Below are 1,262 nucleotides of genomic sequence, written 5' to 3'. Positions count from 1 at the left end.
GCACGGTGGTGCATGCCTGTAGTCCCAGCTATTCGGGAGGGTGAAGTGGGAGGATCACTTGAACCCAGGAGGTGGAGGTTGCAGTGAGGAGAGATTGCATCACTGCACTCCAGCCTGGGTGACAGAGTAAGACCATGTCTTTAAAAAAAAAAAAAAAAAAAAACGAATTTAATGTATTCATACCAAGAAATGCAATCTGTTTTCACCCTTTATTAAATTTAAATAAAGTGTAATAGGGTAGTAGCCAAATATCACATGACTTCTCATGCAATCAGACTGTGTAAAACCACGTTTCTTTGACATAATTTTATCAAAGCCCTTTTCATGTCACTGTTTTGCAAGGTGTAAATGAGTGGATTCAGGAGAGGGGTAAGCAGTGAGTAAGACAGTGACATCAGTTTCTTGGTTTCTGGTGAGTAGCCAGATTTGGGCTGTAAATAAGTCATATTGGCTGTGCCATAGAACAGGGTCACAGATGTGAGGTGAGAGGCACAGGTGGAAAAGGCCTTTTGTCTCCCTGTAGTTGATGGCATCTTCAGGATGGCAAACAGAACTCGAGTGTAAGACAAGAGGATCAACAAGAAAGGAACCATAACAATCAAAATGGTGCCTGTGAAGGCAAAGATTTCAAATAAGAAGGTGTCTGCACACACAAGCTCTAGTACTGCTGTGGTTTCACAAGACAGATGATTAATTTCATTGGGGCCACAAAACAGAAAACTAAATACCCAAGTGGTCTGCACAGTAGCCACCATGATCCCTGAGATCCATGAGAACATTACTAATTTCATAAAAACCCCTCTGTTCATAATCACTTGGTAGTTCAGAGGATGGCAAATTGCAGCAAACCGGTCATAAGCCATTGCTCCCAGGAGAAAACATTCAGTCCCACCAAAAAGAAGGATGAAATACATCTGTGCAAAACAGTCCACAAAAGAAACCGTAGTTTTCTCAGTAGAGAGCACTACCAGCATTTCAGGCGTAATAATTGCACTAAAACTTACCTCCACCACAGACAAGTTCAGGAGGAACAGGTACATGGGAACGTGGAGTCTCTGGTTTAAGGAGATGACGACTATAACGATGGCATTTCCCATCAGGGTCACCACATAAATAACCAGGAAAATCCCAAAGAGTCGCTCCTGGAGTTCAGGAAAGTTAGAAAAGCCCAGGAGGATGAATTCAACCACAGAGCTTTGATTTTGTCTTTTCATTTTCAGTATTGGATCCCTATAATATTTTTCTGCTTGTAGTATATAAAG

At 41.8% G+C, this 1,262-nt stretch overlaps 1 protein-coding gene across 1 annotated transcript; it reads right to left on the bottom strand.

Annotated features, from left to right (window-relative positions):
• Window positions 1-263: 263 nt before the first annotated feature.
• On the bottom strand, window positions 264-1,214 carry LOC112605885 (olfactory receptor 10A3-like). Its single transcript, XM_025355798.1, has one exon. The coding sequence runs from the start codon at window positions 1,212-1,214 to the stop codon at window positions 264-266; it is 951 nt and encodes a 316-aa protein (XP_025211583.1).
• Between the last annotated feature and the right edge of the window lie 48 nt (window positions 1,215-1,262).

Source organism: Theropithecus gelada, chromosome 14 (genome assembly GCF_003255815.1).
Source record: "Theropithecus gelada isolate Dixy chromosome 14, Tgel_1.0, whole genome shotgun sequence".
NCBI lineage: Eukaryota > Metazoa > Chordata > Mammalia > Primates > Cercopithecidae > Theropithecus > Theropithecus gelada.
This window is presented reverse-complemented; position numbering and strand designations above follow the sequence as displayed.

Excerpts from the sequence above, each read along its gene's own strand:
- LOC112605885 (XM_025355798.1), bottom strand. The coding sequence starts at position 1,214 with ATGAAAAGACAAAATCAAAGCTCTGTGGTTGAATTCATCCTCCTGGGC.